Genomic DNA, 16,564 nt, shown 5'->3' with positions numbered 1-16,564 from the left:
GTCTGCGCCATCTTAAATTGGGTGGAATAGAAACCAATTCTAGTTAAGGCCCGGGCTCCACCTGCGTACGCTGTGATTGCACTTCTCAAGCAAAATCTTCTATGTTGTTGGTCAAAAGAAAAATAAAGGAATGCCATTGTGTTCCATTGAGTTTGGAAACTATTCTAGTCGCGAGTTAGGGAGTTGCTAGTTTCGAGTTGGGGAGTTGTTAGTTTCGAGTTGGGGAGTTAAAAAATTACCGGCTACCGAAAAAGAATAACATACATCAAAAGTACGATTTTGAAAGTAAATGTAATATGAGAGTAATATATAACACATATAATACCTATAATACATATACCACCTGTAATACATGTTTTTTTTTTTATAAGCATAACGCTTATAAGCATATGAAGGCTCAGATTTGCAGAATTCCTAAGCATAACATGAGCATATATGTCAGCCTAACATATTTTTCAAGTGGTCATTTTTTTATTTTTTTGTTTCATTTTTATCTGGTTTGGTAGAGGTCAAGTAAAAAATAAGACATTCCACGGCTAGCTACATTCCACTGCTCCCAAAATCTGAACAAATTTTTTACAAAATTTCTGAAATTTCATTAAAAAACTTGGCTCGGGGTGAATCATAAGCATAATTCTTAAGCATGTAATAAGCATAAACTATGCCTGGATGCTTTGAGAACTTAAGCATACACGAGCCTGACCAAGGGGCATACACTTGCTTATAAAAAAAAAAACATGTATGCTTATTTGCCTTAAACACGTGCGCTGAGAGCATGGAAAGCTATTTTCTACTGTCAATTCATATCCATTTATATTTCCTGCATCACATTGAGTATAAATATAATTCTTGATTAAAGTGACTTTAGAACCATTTTATTTTATAATGTGATCAAAATTTTTATTAAAAAGTGTCAATCATCAATTCCAATGATAAAATGACAAAAGAAAGTGTCATTATTTTTCTAGCTCTATAAGGTATCTCTACGAATTTTTTGAGGCTAAGATGACTGTCAACTCATATCCTTTTATACAATAAGCATCACTTGCAGTATGATCAATATTTTTTGGGGAATTTGTTTGACAATCATTGTATTTAAAGATTTTGTCAATATTTTTACAAGAACGTGTCATGTTGTCAGCATTATGACAATGACATAACAGTACTAAGTATTTTGGCTTTGCTAGCCAGCACCTTACCATTTTCATGATCTTATAGTCAATAATATGTTTGGTACTGGCTAATTTGAAATTTGTACTTTTGAGCTACATTAGTTTAAATTAGAAAATTTTCGGTCGCCGTAAAGTTTTACGAACATCCCAACTCGAAACTAGCAACTCCCCAACTCCCCAACTCACCAACTAGAACATTACCTAGACTCTGTTCCATTCAAACGTACAGTCGAGAAAAGTTAAAATGCGCCTAAATTTCTTTTCAAGTGCATAGTCCTTTTTCATGATGCAATCTTTTCTCCAAGATGATCGCAGCGCAGAAAATGAAGAAACGTGCCTTCAGGAAGCTTGGCTTTGTGAGTTTAGAGCTATATACTTTCACTTTATGGTGTTTCTGTATGAATGTCTGTGTACCTAGTCTAACCACCGTTAAATGCCTTCGGGAAGGTCCCTCCTAATTTGGAAAGCCAGAATTGGAGCTATTTCACAAAACCACTGGAGCGTAAGTTATTTAGGCTATCACAACTGCATGAAAAAGTTGAACGTGCGCATGTAAAGTTAAACGAATGTAAACAAACTTTTTTCAGGTTTTTGAAATAGATTTACCACACTGAAAAAACAGTGAAAACACTCTAAGTGAGGTAAATCTATTTTGAATATCAAAAGAAAAAGTTTGTTTACATTGATTGACATTCAACATTTCATTCAACCACTTTTGGATTCAATTTTACATAATTTTATACATTCAACTTTTTTGTACTTTGGCGGTATCTTGTTTTACTAAGTTAAGAAGGACTTTCTCGAGTTACGACCATATGATGGTATTTAAGGCTCAAGGAGCTCTATAAGCAATAAAGGTAGTTATTAATAAAATAGCAGACAAAGATAAATTACAGTTTGAACAAAAATATCAAATATGTACATTTGAAAAATTGAGCAAATTTCTTTAAAGATTCCAGAAAAAAAATTGAAACCGTTGCTGAAGTGAACTTCTGACTAAATTACAGTAGTTAGTATTCAGTTTCAAAGACAAGAAACAAAATTTGACATACAAAACACTTTTTCCAGTCAAATAATGATAATAACCAGTCTGCCATTTTGTTTGTTTTGATTTGCACAAGTAATATTGTAATTCGTGTTATATCATACACTGTTATAATTTGCATTTATAACACTCGCTTCAGCTTTTCAAAGGTAAATCAAAACTAATAAATTGTAATATGTAATAATGGTAATAGCATATAACATATAATATATGTATACTACCGTCCCGGAAAAAACCGAACATTTACGGAAGAGACTAACTACGGGGATGCTTGCGTGACAAAACAAACAAACGCAACAAAATTTCGAGATTCCAGTCCAATATCTATGCGTGAAGCTATGAGTGCCTCCTCGTCGCTACGCTCCTGCGGGGGCAATAATATGTTTAAATTTTCCCGACTTCTCTTCTTCAAAGCTTTACTCTTAGGTTCCAAATAAAATTTTCCAACCCCCCCGGACCTTATTAGGACCCCCCCCCGTTTATCAATCTCTAAGAATATTTTCAGCTGTCAAAGAGAAGGCCCCTTATTTTGCTCTAAATAGCCTGATTTTAGCCTATTTTACCTTATTTTTGGGTTTCAGAAGTACAATTTTCCAACCCCGCTGTTTATTTGGACGTAGATACTAAACCCCGAAACGGGTGGGAAACTAGTGGAAACGAATGCAAACGGGTGGAAACGAGTGGTGAAACGAGTGGAAACGAGTGGCGAAACGAGTGGAAACGAATGAAAAACAACTGGAAACACATGAAAACGAGTGGAAACGAGTGCTAGGGGTTCATATCAAACTAATAAATTTTTTTCAAATGCCTCTTAAAACATTGTTAAAAACAGAACGCTGCTTTGATAACAGAATGGAAGCGATTTTCTTTTTGGTAGTAAGTAAGCAGCTTATTTTCATTTGAAACCAAATCCAGTATTTCAGATACTTTTGTCTTTTGATGTTATATGTTTTTTATGGTTGGATTTTTTATGACAAAGAAACATGGTTGTTGCTGCAAAGCATATATTCTTGATATTTCCTTAGGATGCGAATGATCACTGCAAAGTCTTTTTAATATAAGGGAAGATTTTTTCCTAATAAGACCTGTCTGTACTGTGTTGCTTGCTTCCAATTTTTAAAACCTTCCTTTTATTTTTATCAAAGGGTGTACATAAACCTTCCTTTTCTGGGCGTCCTTTTGTTTATCTGGACCATTACATTGTAAAGCCCTCGGGAAAACCCTCCAATCGATCTGGTATAATTTTCGCACCACAATGGAAATTAACACCAGGAGAGAGTTTGTAAAAGGAAGATTTTAGCTTTTTGCATTCCAAACTATAACACTAACTACAGTGTTTGTTTACTTCCAGCGAGAGCGACCAATCTTGGCTTGTTTACGGTGTTTGTCAGGAAAGATGAAGTCTTGTAAGCGGTAAGTTTTTTAATATATTTTTGATATTTTAGATCACATTTTTTATCCCAATCGAAATAAAGCTTTTCTCTAATTGGAATTCGTTTGGGAAAAAACACACAACAATTTGTGTGCCATAATATAGCATTTACTTCTCTGAAATAATAAAAAACTACCAGAGTTTGTTTGGCAATGGTTTGTTTCAATTTGAGTTAACTATTGAGGCAAGGTGAAGCGTGACGCTGCAGATCAAATCTGTGTTTTGACTGGACTCGCCAACCTTTATGATTATAAAGGTACAGTCTGTTTAATGCAACAATACTCTTTTTAATAAATTCAAAATCCCATGAGTGTGCTGTTATATGCTTATATTGCTTTTCACTTTATATAAAATTGTATCTTTAAACTTTTTGATGTTCATTATTTGTTCGCGTAATTTAATTTCGTGAAAGAGCAATGCAAAACGATTTTGCGAAAAGGCCGAAAATTCGCGAAAACGTGTCAAGTATATTTTGTTCAAATTTCGACCTGTTCGTGTACAAAAAAGTGGTAAAAAAGATGGAATTTTCAATTTTGTTTTAACGATTTTTAGTGGGAAAGCAATATTGGTTTTCGGTGAGCAAAAAGTAACGAAAATTTGTTTATCCAAACATCATTTTTATACTTCTTAATACAATATATTTTCGCCAAAACGTAAAGGTCCATCAAGTATATGGCACCAATCATCATTAGAACCTGAATAGAACGCGAATGCCAAATTATCTTTACCCCCTAGCACTCGTTTCCACTCGTTTTCATGTGTATCCAGTTGTTTTTCATTCGTTTCCACCCGTTTCACCACTCGTTTCCACTCGTTTCACCATTCGTTTCCACCCGTTTGCATTCGTTTCCACTAGTTTCCCACCCGTTTCGGTGTTTAGTATCTACGTTATTTGGAACCTAAGAGTAATTTGATAAGGCCGTGTTGATAGAATTTCTACATGATGTATGGCGGTGTTACGGGTGATAAGTACAATCGATAACAAGGCAGACTTTTGTTATCTCGTTCGTTTATCATGGTATGTTTATGTATTAATCTGATGTTTGTGTAGACCGTTTTTAAATATCCTTAGAAATGGTAAATCAAAGAACTGCATGCAGAGGCCCCGCAGAGCACATACTCTCTAAAAGCCCGGATACAACGGGGACGAGGTTGGCTCCCTGTATATTATCAGCTTTATGATGCTTACTGATAGTGCTAGATAATATTATTCTATGGCGTCACTTTTTTCGTCGTCAACGCCCCCTCCCTCCTATGTAGGGGATGTCTGATTTTGAAAGCCAATTTTTTGCAAGACATGTCGACTTTTTCCGAGAGAATTATGAACCCCGCCCTGGGTTAGGGCGCACTGTGTGGTACGCAATATTCAGCATTTTTTATATTTCACAGAACAACAGAACAAGAATATCACGAAACAGAGTGTAGACTTTCGATTTTGGAGTTGCGGTTCAAAATCCAAAACTCGAGCAAAAAAAGCCAGTACAAAGGAAGAACGGAGAAAATTTCAAATGCATTGGACTTGAAAGTCTTAATTTCTTGAGACAATGGTTTCTGCATTGATTTCAAGGGTGATTCTGTATGTATATTTTATTCTTTTTTATTAATAGCAAACAAGCAGTGTGGGGGGACCTGCTTTTTCTGAAATTTGATTGTCAAACCGACAGGCACACCAAATTCTAGGAAATATTTTGATTGTCAGATTAAGATTTTGCATTCGATTACATTCGATCATGTTGATGGCCGTTGATTATGTGCCTCACGTCATTCTTGTTCAAATAGTTGTTTTGGCGAACGGGACAGTCTTTTGAATAACTATTTACTCCACAGCAGTTAGGCGGTCATCGAAAAATTGTTCTATTCGCGTCACCCGCCCGCATCAAATTTTCCGCTGATTTTCCGGTACGGAGATGCAGAAAAAAATCTGGGAAAAGCAATTTGCTCTTTTAAAGTATAGCTTTTTTCTCAATTGCTCTGACGACCATCGAAAAATTGTTTTGCTTGCGTTACCACCCGCCCCTGAGTTACTGGCGTGATTAAAAAAAAAAACGGGAATGTTTTTGACCGCCTGTCCGCCAGCATGCATTTTTAACACCCGTTGCGACGCGAACAGAGCATTTTTTCGATGACCGCCTTACCTAGAAACAAGATTATTTATCATGTTTTATTGGCTGAGGGAAAGTAATGTATGTGGAGTAATTAGTTATTCAAAAGACTGTCACGTTTGCTAAAACATCTTTTGTTTTTATTATGCTAGCATTCGGATGTCTAGGCTGTAAAAACACAACCCTGTCGCACTGGACTTAACAAACACCGGACACGCCAAGTATGGTCATGACGGCGCAGCCAGTGTTGGATGAGGACATTTTTTTCAACAGCCCTCCCTTAAATGTCCTTCTCAAATAAACTTTAGGAGCAGTGTTTATTTATTTGAAACAGGTAGCTGAAGGAAGAGTCATTTGAAGGGAAACTTAAAATATTTGTTGATAGTTGTATTCTTTCAGTATTCAAACTAATTTTGACCTAAGGCCGCTGTCACAAATAAGTTGTGTTCACGTCCGTCCGTATCTTAAACATCCAACTCTTTTCTAGTCGGAGAGTTGGAAGACTTTTTAGCAATATTATTCAAAGAATTTTGTAGATTCAGCATACAGCAACCAGCGTTTTGTATGATGGCCCAGAAGGCTCGAAACTTACTTCAGTATACTTATACTTCAGTTTGATTTGATGATATTCATCTGTCCAGCTCGTTGAGCCCAACACGTATAATTTGATCGAAAAGAGCATTTGATTCAGCCAATCTTGTTTGTCGCGACGTAGTGTGAGGTTCGTTGGGTGTAAAGCACAGATATTTATCGAGTCGTTTCTTGAAGGAATCTTCACCTCTAGTTTTCACGCACTTTCAGTTCTTATAAAATTTGTGAACTAGAACTGTCTAGGGTCAATAGCCCAGAAGGCCTAAGTGACACTGCGCACTTTTGACTTTTTGAATGGTGAGAAATTTCTAAGCGAGCAGCCTGCGCAATGAAATTTTTTTCGAGTTGTCGAGTTATGCAAAATGAGTTAAAAATTCCAAGTTGTTCATATCAAGAGTTACAGGTTAAAATTTCCGAGTTAAGTACTGGTCAGCAAGATTTTCTCCCACTGGCAAAAATTGGGGAATTTTCAGACTTAAATCGGCAAAGCAAAAAGTGACCAATATAAAGCACCAAAATCTAGGAGGTCCTGTACTCCTGTACCCTTTACTTCATGGTATTTCTTCAGATTTGTTTGCTACAAAACCAAAAATTCCACAGATTTTTTATTCTTTCAAATTTTGCTTCTGGTGAGCATTCAAGCACCAAAAAAAATGTAGTTATATATAAATCACGGACCAGATTTACAACTCGTCAAACCACAAATGATTTTGCTATTATCATCAATTTATTTATTACAACTGGGTATGTTGGTTGCTGACCAGAACGGCTATCTTTTGAGGGGGACTTTTGTATCTTTAAAATATTTTTAGAAGTGCACAGTGCTGTCACAAAAAAACTTAGAATTGCGTAGTGTCTCGTGAGCCTTTTGGGCCATGACCCCATACAGTGCGAGTTCACAAATTTTAAAAGAAAAGGAAGTTCATGGTGAGCCTTATGTTATCGTAGGCGAGAATGATTTGTAAACAAAAGAGTGTATTTTCAAATACAAGGAACACATCAATCAAACTAATCAAACTTTAACAGAATTTCTCACTTCAATATTTATTGTTTGATTTTGTTTGGTAATGGAATAATATGATTCTTCAATGGGATAAAGGAAAGGATTTTATAGATGTTTCTTCTCAATTTTTTTCTTGGAATTTTTAGTTGATCTTAACTATTGGTCATTTATGTCACCAAAATTTTACTGTTACTCTTGGTAACTCCCCTTATCTCCTGAACCTTTTGATACTTCTACTCTGAACTTTCACACCAAAAGATTGATCTTTTTTCCATATTGTATTTCATTGGAGAGATTAAAGCAAAGCAAAATATTAATTTTGAGATTGTTTTAGAAACAAGTTAACATTTGTGAAGTATTTACTACCTAATGAAGCTCTGAAAGAGAACCAAGTATTGTAAACAGAGTTGATTTTACTTTAAGATAAGGATAAGGGATACAGATAATAAGTACACAATTGTTGTCACTTTCAGGGTATAAGAGGCTTTTCAGGAAGAAACAGCATCATATTTGAAAATTTGCATATTTTGGTTATGATGTTTGTGTTTGATTGACTTTTAATGGTAGTTACTTTGATTGTCATTTCATCTGGAAAGTCTCACACCTTCCTTGTAACTGCCACTTGATGATCATGATGCCATCAAAACAAAACAGGCAGCCATTTTGATTTTTCAGTAAAAATTGTCAGAATAACAAAATAATTAGCATTTAGCGTGGTGACAACTTTTTCCTTTATATCAACCCAACAATTGTCTGTTTTGATGTGCACAGTTTGAGTAGTCTAAATAACGGATGAATCTCACTGTATCAAGTTGGTATTGATGCCAATTTAGATTGTGTCCACTAACTTTTTCAAATTTTGAAAAGTAAAGTTTTTGGAACCTTGATTGAAACCTTGAGTGGAATCTTTGACCTAAATTTTTGTTATTTTGTTATTTTTCTGTTTAGACTTGTATTTGGTACACTATATCCTGCTTATAGATCATACAAGGCTATCAAAAACAAAGATGTTAGAGAATATGTAAGTATTCATAAACTTTTTTATTCTTTTAAATTAATTAAGAAAAACATTGAGTCTCTGACTCTGAGCTTAAATTTTTGAATTTGTAAATCTTGTTTAATAGGGACAGTTCCACCGCTCTTTAATAATCAATACGTGATTTTTTTTGTGATTCAGGTCAAATGGATGATGTATTGGATCATTTTTGCATTCTTCACAACTGGCGAAACATTTGCAGACATGTTTCTATCTTGGTGAGAGCAAGTCTTTTACTTATCATAAAATGTTTTTATGATGGATATGAAATTTCGAGAAATTGTGCTAAACATATATTTGAGAGGAAATTTTTAAGTGGAAGGCATTGTTTATTTATTTGTGTCTTATTTCAAAGTGTTTGGATATTGTTGTTACTAGGCAGATGACCTCTGAGCTGACAATGTCTTTTAAATTATTTAATAAAAGCTGTCCAGTCATGCTTTCTATTATGTAATACACATTTCCTCTATTAGAACTTACATCATTTTATCAGAACACTAGTGCTAAAGAAAATCATAACATTTGGATTTATAACATTCAAAGGCTTGGATGGCTCTAAAAACATGCAATTCTTAGAAAATTTCACCAAAATAATCAAAATTGTAGAAAATGAGAACATTTTTAGGCTTTCAAACCCAAAAAGTCTGATGGCTTTGACATTCTTAAAAAAGGTGAATTATACTATTATTAAAAAGACGAATTATACTGATATCATCATCTGTATGGTTACTTTTTTAATAATTAATGTTGTGGCTTTATTTCTTTTTTGATGATAATATGAAATTAGAGATACATGATATAGCGACAGTTATCAGATATCAGCGTGACTTTTTCCAAAACATTTTATTCAACATTATAAGCTGACATTTTTTAAAAGATCTATTACGACACCATATAAAAGCTTATTTTGGTTTTATTTACAGATCAAAAGTTATTATTTGTCTCTTCTTGTCAAGCTTGGATGCCTCGATATCACAATAATTCTTAGTCGAACCCCATAATTTTCTGTTTATTTTGCTTTAGTTGAAAACTCACTTCTTCAGATTTTATTTGAGTCATCCATAGCAAAACCTCTGCATTTCTTTCTCCAAAATTTGTTAACAAATGGTACTTTCAAAGTATTTTTTAGAACTTATCTAGGATATTACATGAAACAGCATGAAAAGCTATTATTTCTTTTTCAAATTTCATTTTACTTTTTGTCTTTTTTCTTTGTATTCAGGTTACCCCTGTATTATGAGATAAAAATAGTGTTCATCGTATGGCTACTATCACCTGCAACTAAGGTATTGTTTACATTATTCATGATTTTATTGTATTACATGCCATATGGACTTGATCACAATTTACTATAAATAAGATTCCCTCAAATTGTCACAACATGTGATAGTATAAAGAAACAGGAACCACTTCTTTCCCATTAGCTTCATTTGAACTTTTTATAAAGTCTCCTAGCTCCGGATAACAAATCAACTTTTTCTCCGATAATGCCAGGTTGAAACATATAAAAACCTGTTAACCTTTCTAATAATGTTCTAATGTCATTGTCCTGACCTGCCCGTATTTACAATCGTAACGTAAACATATGAAATTATATTTACAGGTGAATAGGAAACCAAAATGGGATAAATATTTTTTTCCAAGAGAGCTTTTCAAATGACGCAACAAAATATAGATTTGATTCGGTGATAGAGAAGTCTACATGCCAAGGAAATGAAATTTCCTATAAAATTTCTTGTTGAAAGAAATAAGGGAGCTATTACTGACAGTGAAAGGGGAAAGGGAACTCATCCAACTGTGCTCGATATAAAAAGCCTCATTTCTTAATATGTATTAAAGATAACGAGGAAAGATATGAAGGTTATCCTCTCGTCACATGAGTGCTTCAGAGAATACTATAGTGGTTTTAAAATAAAGCCCCTCAAAAAAGTATTAATTCATAATCTTTTTGACGTCAAAATCTACTTATTCTCCAAAAAATGTTTTTAAAAACATTAAGTTTTATAAGAGCTTACTTCCTTAGTTTTGTGTACGTTTTAACCTTTTAATCCCTGAAACTTGAATTGGATTTTATACAACCCTTATACAATGAGACCATTAGATTGATGAATAATAATCAATCTCATCATCTTTGAATCGTCATTGTCTTCAATACCTCCTATGTATCATCTACTCTCCCATTTTTCAGAATTTTAATCCGTAATTGCTGAGATTAGGACGAATTCCCACCCGTGATAAATAAAAGACCTATTTATCAACCCCTTGGTGTAAGCGCTACTCAAACTCTAAAAGCTTTGCACTGTTTTAAACCCTTCTAACAAAAATTTGTTTTTGTTTTCTAATTTAACTCTGTCAAATGTTTCCAGACTAAGCGTGGCCTTTTGAAATTCAAAAGGATATGTGAATGAACTACACGTTGTTTTACAAAGAACATGTTTATAAGGAACTTGAGACTGAAAATGGTCCAAAAAGTAAGGAACTATTAAGGAACTGGCCAGGCTGAGAATAAGAAAACAAGTTACAATCAGGGCGTTAAACTTGAACTTGCACACATTTATCCTAAACAAAAAGATGACAAAATATTGACAAAACAATTTTATTTTTGTACTGTAGTCTAGAGTTATACATAAGCTACATACTTTATAGCAAATCCAATCTTAGGAGCTAACTAAATAAGGAACTCGATAAGGAACTTTGAGGCTAAAATTATCTGAAAAAATAAAGCACTTTAGGCTCGGAGCCAAGTCAAGGTTCCTTATGAAAACACGTGTATTTAAGATACTCTTTTGTATCTTGACAAATGAAGACTCGTCAGTTGTCAACCCTCCTCAGTATGAGTGAACGGACTATTTTCCGCTTTATTCAGTTCTGTTTTTTACACCCTTACACATTTTTTTTCCGAACCATGAATAAATAATTATTGTTCTTTTTTCTTGTATATTTTAGGGATCAAGTATTCTGTATAGGAAATTCGTTCATCCGCGACTCGTGAAACATGAAAAGGTATTTACATTCTATAGTTTCTTTATTTTCTTCCTTTTATTGCGGAATTTCTATTTTGCGAGTGGGATTTTACTTTGGATGAATCGGAACTTTTTATAAGATTTAGTTGAATAGTGTTGCGATTTTGTTGCAACGATGAACTTATCTTCATAACAAATTGTCGTTGTCAAGGCAAAAGGGCCGGGGAAATCTCAAAATTAAATCTTAGTAAAGTTAGAACTTTCTATAATAAGATAAACGTTTGACAACGAGATTCGGACTTCGGTCACGTGGTTGATCATTAAAGGAGATTCTCAAGATGCTAAGACAATCATTTTGAGATTGGACCCTCTGCTTTGACAACGACGAAATACCTTTGTGACAATAACACAATTTAAAAGATACCCTTGCATCTTTTGTCCCCTCTAAATTATTAAACTCTCCTGAAGGCTTTTTAAATGAGAAGTGCGTACAACTAAACTACACGCAATTTCTTTAGATCATAAAACTCAGATTTGGTCAAAACTCAGAAACAAACTCAATCAAATGACTAAAAAAATTCTGATCTTAAGCCTGCTATAAGCTCTTAGGTAAAATGAGTAAGACTTTTTAAAAATCTTTTAAAGAACTTTTCTTTGTCTAAAAAGCCTTGATAAGCTCAACCAAAATTTCCTGTTTCCCATAAATAACTTAGATGTGAGCAAACGTTTTATTTTTTACAGGCCATTGACCGATATATTGCACGAGCACAGAATCGCAGTTATGCGACCCTAATGGACGTTGGGAAGAAAGGATTTAATGTGGCCACTGATACACTATTAAAAACTGCTGCAACAGTAAGCTATTTTAACAACTCACACACCCTTGTCTCAGAGAATTTACCTAGGTTTTCACCGGGGTATTGACAGTGAGGATTGTCAATTGAAAATTTTTGATAACTTTAGAATGATGTTGGGAATCGGTGGATAAAAAAATGAAGGAGACTGTTACTTTACTAGGCTGCTCCTTGTGAAAGATCTGGAATTTTCGACCGGGATTGACCTACGTAATGTAATTTACTGACCAAAGTATGATCATAAATTTCCAAATGGTCTGGGTTGGGAAATTCCCATTAATTTTGACCGTGTTCATCATAGCGAGCACCTCTCCGAAAACCGGGATTTTTCAGAGAAAAAGCCGCGACGTTTAGTATGGGCTAGGTTCATCATTATCTCACCGACAAAATTAGGCCATTTTTGGCAATTTTTTTTCACCGGGCTATCCACTGAGGCGGATCTTCATACAAGTTTGTACTCACTTGGAAAGCATCAAAAATACTCCGTAGTACAAACTTTTTCATAAGGAAAATGTTGTTGAGGATCGAGGGATCAAATTTGGCAATTCTTTTTCACTTTCTCGTAAATTAAAAGCCATATAGATAATCTAACCATGACGAACGATAGCCTTTGACCCAGAGGTGGTCAAAGCAAATACGCAGCCACTTTCAAGGCCATAGTCCTTGTAATTTTTGGCGACCTTTTGTTTTTTCCCAAGGGAAGATTTGGTAAAACGATCAAAAGTGAGCAAGTCGTTTTGGTTTTTTTTAGTTTAAAAGAAAGGAAAAGTTAACAAAAGTGGAGACAATCAATATTTTGCCATATCAGGATTTTTTTCAGGTGTCTTATTCGGGTTTTCATGTTTACTTTGACCCAAACTTTACCGTACTTACCTAATCCAAACTTTCCCTTAACAATCAAAAGCGTCAAAGTGATAAAAAATGGCTGTACCGCAGGATTCTTTCCGATAGTTTGCGATTTTGGCGCTTTTGTTTGTTTAAGGGAACTTTTGGATTGTTATAGGTAAGTACGATATTAAGGAGGAATTCCTATCGTAATTAGTATGACCCGTTAATGCTCATTATGAGAAAAAGGTTTTGTTCTCGATTTTAACAACGGCAAGACTGTTCGTTATTTAAGACTGTATTATCTTTTGAATATTTGATCGCACATATTATCCCGTTTTATCTTGTATGCTAATCAAATTCACAATGCATTTCCCGTTTTAAGTCAGTTTTTAGTTTGTTGTTTGAGTGGTAGGCTCTCAGTACACTCAACCAAAGTGAAACCTTGGGAGACCGTTATTTTTCAAGGTAAAGGGTCCTTTCTACCAAGAAGCGGGATGAAACTTCCTTCTTATGAACACTGACAAACCAGACAAACTTGCACTTATTTACCATGTCCGGGGCGGGGGGTACTAGGGTTGGCGAATGAGGGGTATGTGGGGACGGGACCTCCGAAAACCGACCCTTAGAGAGACTGATTTTTGCTAAAAAGGTGACCCTTAGAGAGACTTTTTGAAAAATTTTCTTCGAATTTTGAAAAAAGTCATACTCTTAAAGATACAATTTTCCTTATAATTTTTGGACCTACCTCCGGGTGCCCCGGTGGAGGTTCTATAAATTAACCCATGTCCGTTCGTCCGTTCGTCCGTTCGTCCGTTCGTTCGTTCGTCCGTCTGTTACCAGCTTTTCTCAGGATTGGCTCATTAGTTTTTTCTGATTTTTTGCACAATGATGCAAACTGGCAATACCCAGAACGTGACGGAGCCCGATTTTTGAGAAAAAATTTATTTGGGCAAATTTGGGCCAAAAACTACCTAAAAATAGGGTTTTTTGGACTTTGTGCAAAATCCTGTCATTACTTTTTTCTGATTTTTTGTACAAAGATGGAGGGCAAGATTCTCTAAAGAATGACTGAAGTGGTTTTTCCCGGGAAATTCTTATTCGGCTTAAAAGACGGATTTTCGTATTTTGGGGAAATTCCCTTTAACCAAATAAGAAAATATAGCTTTTCTCAATGTTGACTCATAATTTTTTTCTGATTTTTTGCACAATGATGCAAAATGGCAATGCCCAAAATGTGACGGAGCCAGATTTTTAAAGAAAATTATTTTGGGCAAATTTGGACCAAAAACAGCTTAAAAGGTTTTTTGGGCCTGAATGGTTTAAGTGATTTTCGTATTTGGGGAAATTCCTTTTTACCATTTTACATTATTCAACACACAAGCTTTATTTTTCCATTCTGAATTTTTGTACAATTATTGTCACTTTTTTCTTATTTTCATCTGATGTTAATCATTAGGTAGGTCCATTCAGCATGTTGCTTGTTTCTCTGGAAATAAAAAAAATCTCCTAAAAACCGCGAATTTTCCCACCCTTAAATAGACTGATTTAAAACTTTCTGAATTTTCCGACCCTTAGAGAGACTTTGGAAGGTGAAAAACGGACCCTTACCTCACATACCCAGCACCCATTTTTGCCCCCTCCTGGGTACCATTTTTGAAACCACTGTCAAGGGATTACTTTAGCTAAGATGATTTGGTTTGCTCACGGTAGCAGAAGAGTTCAATTTCTTTTTTCCAATACCTAATCGACTTTTTTCTTGTATTTTTATTCAGGGTCAGATTCAACTAGTACAAACACTACGTAAATACAATAGCATGCAAGACCTAACAACAGACAGTACAGACTACCAAGCGGTCGAGACTAAGCGCGCGACGTGGTACGGTTCAACGTCTGGTCCAGGGTCTTCTGGTCAAAACTTTGATCCTGATGATGATTTAGATATCTTGCAACGTCAGTATGGCCGCACGAAATCTTTACAAGAAGATCCGTATCGACAAGACATCCGACAACAGAGAAGTGGCTCTGATAATACGTAAGTTTTTAGATATTTGCTGAAAAAAGAGAACTTTTCGAACTACGGCAGTGCAAAAATAACCCTCTCATGATTTCATTTTCAACCTTGTTAAGCCCTCGACCTAAGCATCTCCGAGCCTGTTTTTAAATTTTTCTTTACTTATAAAAACAAACATGTAATGACAGTCTTCTCATTGGTTAATTAACGGTGAACGACAAGGCGTTAAAGTATCAAAAAAATTAATGTATAGTTTAAAAAATTGAAAAGTCAAGGAAAAGTCAAAAAAATTGATCAAATAAAAAAAACTTCTGGTCTTGTTGCCTGAGGGCGTTAGGCGAATAGAAGCTTAAAAAAAAGTTAAAAGTCAAATGCTTTTTTATATTGAATTGACACGGATGTGGAGCAAGATTGGTTAGAAAGAGGAAAAGAAAAACATTTTTTTGCTTATATCAGCATGATATAACAATAGGCAGACACTGTCCTGATATGAAATATGTGTCTGATATGAAACGGGAACCTTTAACAGTCTTGTGTTTTCTTTCATTCTGGCAGGAATTTACCGACACACGAAGAAGAAGAAGATTACCCAGAAGACAGCGGTGATGGAGGGCCACCAGATGAACTGGATAATGAAGAAGATCATCTCTCCATGAAAACATCAGCCACAACTGGATCAGAGCAACCAATCAATTATGCATATTCTTCTAACACCTTACCGCGAGCAAGGAAACAAAGGAAACCGCTATACGAGGTAATTTGTTTATTTAATGCTCAATGACTATTATGGTAAGGAATACACCTTTTCGACCGTAGCCGCCAATTGCCGTGCGGGTATTTTTATCCCACTAAAACCGTCCTAGTCCTAATCCATGCCATTTTTTAAGTTGTCTAATAAACAGGCAGCCCGCTCGTTAATTTTTCGATTTTCCATGTTGATATTTGTAGTGGTTTTGAAACATTTATTAGGAATTTTGATTCTAATTCACTTTCTAGAGTGCGAAAGCCATATTTTCAGCACAAAACCTTTCTATCTTAGATTGTTTTGATAACTTTAAAACACAGACTCGTAGCTGTGGGCCTGGTCTTTGAATCATAAACATAAGTTAATGCATTCTTTCCAAGTTAGAATAATAAGAATCTTTTGTTTTATCATAGTCCGTGTAAAAAACCCCGGTCTGGAAGCCTTTTGTTTCTTTCTATTGTTTCTTACTTGAACTTGCGCTGAGAAATTAGTTTTTTTGCTCACTTTTTTATCATGTGATTAAATCTTAAACCAATCCCAAGAGGAGTACCTGGTAACGTGATCAAAAACTGACTACATCAATTTTCATCTTTTGATAATAACAAAGGTAAAAGCTAACAAAAAGTTAAAACAATAAGCTTCCAGACCAGTGTTTTTTATATGGACTATGGTTTTATATTTAGACTATGCCAACGAATGCAAGTAAAACGAGAACAACTCGCTCGTCAAGAGGTGCCACAACCAAACTCGAATGACCCTCAAATAACCATTCCTTGGGCTGA

At 34.9% G+C, this 16,564-nt stretch overlaps 1 protein-coding gene across 1 annotated transcript; it reads left to right on the top strand.

The window, feature by feature from the left end:
* The first annotated feature begins 5,058 nt into the window (after positions 1-5,058).
* LOC136809197 (receptor expression-enhancing protein 1-like) lies at positions 5,059-16,564 on the top strand. Its single transcript, XM_067065715.1, has 9 exons — positions 5,059-5,225; positions 8,294-8,366; positions 8,523-8,599; positions 9,604-9,667; positions 11,328-11,384; positions 12,086-12,199; positions 14,799-15,058; positions 15,593-15,791; positions 16,466-16,564. Exons 1-9 carry the CDS (start codon positions 5,194-5,196, stop codon positions 16,535-16,537), a joined length of 948 nt encoding a protein of 315 aa, XP_066921816.1. The 5' UTR covers positions 5,059-5,193; the 3' UTR covers positions 16,538-16,564.

Source organism: Clytia hemisphaerica, unplaced genomic scaffold, assembly GCF_902728285.1.
Source record: "Clytia hemisphaerica strain Z4C2 unplaced genomic scaffold, Clytia hemisphaerica genome assembly, whole genome shotgun sequence".
Lineage (NCBI taxonomy): Eukaryota > Metazoa > Cnidaria > Hydrozoa > Leptothecata > Clytiidae > Clytia > Clytia hemisphaerica.
This window is presented reverse-complemented; position numbering and strand designations above follow the sequence as displayed.

What these genes read in the sequence shown, in the direction of transcription:
- LOC136809197 (XM_067065715.1), top strand. Translation starts at nt 5,194, where the DNA reads ATGGTTTCTGCATTGATTTCAAGGGTGATTCT. An exon ending in ACAAAGATGTTAGAGAATAT is followed by an intron (nt 8,367 to 8,522) that starts GTAAGTATTCAT and finishes TTTGTGATTCAG; the next exon opens with GTCAAATGGATGATGTATTG. An exon ending in TATTAAAAACTGCTGCAACA is followed by an intron (nt 12,200 to 14,798) that starts GTAAGCTATTTT and finishes ATTTTTATTCAG; the next exon opens with GGTCAGATTCAACTAGTACA.